Source organism: Notothenia coriiceps, unplaced genomic scaffold, assembly GCF_000735185.1.
Source record: "Notothenia coriiceps isolate Sejong01 unplaced genomic scaffold, NC01 NC01_scaffold00037069, whole genome shotgun sequence".
NCBI lineage: Eukaryota > Metazoa > Chordata > Actinopteri > Perciformes > Nototheniidae > Notothenia > Notothenia coriiceps.
In genome coordinates, this window is record NW_011369770.1 from 1 (window position 1) to 2,116 (window position 2,116).

Sequence of the window (2,116 nt, forward strand, 5' to 3'; positions counted from 1 at the left end):
TCCTCTAAACGCTGCATGTCTCCTCAAGCTGCTGAGTGTCCTCTAAACGCTGCATGTCTCCTCAAGCTGCTGAATGTTCTCTAAACGCTGCATGTCTCCTCAAGCTGCTGAATGTTCTCTAAATGCTGCATGTCTCCTCAAGCTGCTGAATGTTCTCTAAACGCTGCATGTCTCCTTCAAGCTGCTGAATGGTCTCCTCAAGCTGCTGAATGTTCTCTAAATGCTGCATGTCTCCTCAAGCTGCTGAATGTTCTCTAAATGCTGCATGTCTCCTCAAGCTGCTGAATGTTCTCTAAACGCTGCATGTCTCCTCAAGTTGCTGAATGTTCTCTAAATGCTGCATGTCTCCTCAAGCTGCTGAATGTTCTCTAAATGCTGCATGTCTCCTCAAGCTGCTGAATGTCCTCTAAACGCTGCATGTCTCTAAACGCTGCTGAATGTCCTCTAAACGCTGCATGTCTCCTCAAGCTGCTGAGTGTCCTCTAAACGCTGCTGAAGGTTCTCTAAATGCTGCATGTCTCCTCAAGCTGCTGAACGTTCTCTAAACGCTGCTGAACGTTCTCTAAACGTTGCTGAATGTTCTCTAAACGCTGCATGTCTCCTCAAGCTGCTGAACGTTCTCTAAACGTTGCTGATGGTTCTCTAAACGCTGCACGTGTTGTTCTGAAGATGTTTCCTCATGAGGAACCTTTGGGTTTCTATACCTGCCTCCTCTCTGAAGCTGCTTCTCCTGATGGGGGGGTTTGTTTGTAGAGTGTCTGCACCTGTCGGCCTCCGTTTATAAACACAGACGTTTCTAACAACTTGAGATTGCAGGTTATTTCCCAGCAGGTCTGTTCTGAAGTGAATCTGGGACAGAGCGCTGGCGGTAATGGCTGTGTGATTGAGGCTGTTCAGAAACTCTTGTATTCACCTTCTTGTGGCTCTTGAGGACGGAGGGCGTGACGAAGGCTTTCTCACACAGGTCACACTTGTACTTCTTGTGTCCGTCGTGCACCACCTGGATGTGCACGTTCAGCGTGTCCTTCCTCTTGAAGGTGGCGTCGCACTGATCGCACTTAAAGGTCCTCTCACCTGCGGGGACATTCAGAGAGAGACATCTGCAGTTTACTATTGTGGAGCCTCTAAACACACACCATCATCATCATCACCATCATCATCATCATCATCATCTTCACAGCCAGAGCAAACCCAGTTTCTTCAACAACAGAGCAACACAAAGAGCTGCAGACACACAAACAAGCTCCTCACACCGTCTGGGTCCAACAAAGAGACGCCTCGTCATGTTATGGGCTGTTTGGAGCTTTGGAGGGAAAAGCCATAAAGTTAAAGAGATAAAGTAGACATTTTAAGATTGTAAGAAAAAAGTCAACATTTTGAGATTTTGAGGAACAAAACATATTTAGAGATTTTCAAAAAAAGTCTGAATGTTGAGGAAAAAACACAAAAGTGATTTATTGCTAAAATTCTGAGTTTGAACTCCCATAGATTTTTTAGAAGCTCTGTGCACACTGTTGCATTGTGGTCTGCTTGTAGCGCTTCACTCAGATACTAACCGTGTAAATGTCTCAACATCTGCAGGTCCGGCAGATTCTATGTGCTGCAGACCCTACATAGAACATCTCATAGAACATCTCATAGAACATCTCGACTTCGCAGCAGGACTCAGACAGACTGCAGCGATGCTTCTCTGTTTTTACATCCCGGGGGAAACCGTGGAATAAAAACTGCTCTCAGTTTCTCAGTAACAACTCACTCAGCTGTTCTGCAAACAACCAGCCTATTGTCCTGCAGCAGCACTTCCATTATAGACACATCATTCAATATCCAGGCTGTGTGTGTGTGTGTGTGTGTGTGTGTGTGTGTGTGTGTGTGTGCTCCTGTTACAAGGCCGCTGACGGTCAGCTCTATAAAGTGGGACAGCAGTGTAAGTGTTTTTACTTTAATGGAAACACTTGCTGATAATTATTGTCAGCGACGCCCCCGCACAAAGGTTTCATTATAACTCACAGCTTCAGACTGGTGTTACACACACACACACACACACACACACACACACACACACACACACACACACACACACACACACACACACACACACACACACACACACACA

General features: G+C 46.0%; 1 protein-coding gene across 1 annotated transcript in view; it reads right to left on the minus strand.

Moving 5' to 3' along the window:
- Positions 1-817: 817 nt before the first annotated feature.
- The window catches only part of LOC104964302 (PR domain zinc finger protein 5-like), a gene marked incomplete at its 5' end in the record, with an annotated part of 11,409 nt that continues 10,110 nt past the window's right edge, over positions 818-2,116 (minus strand). Inside the window, one exon of the mRNA XM_010793048.1 lies at positions 818-1,074. Within this exon, the coding sequence (XP_010791350.1) occupies positions 818-1,074 (257 nt within the window). The remainder of the gene's footprint in view (positions 1,075-2,116) is intronic.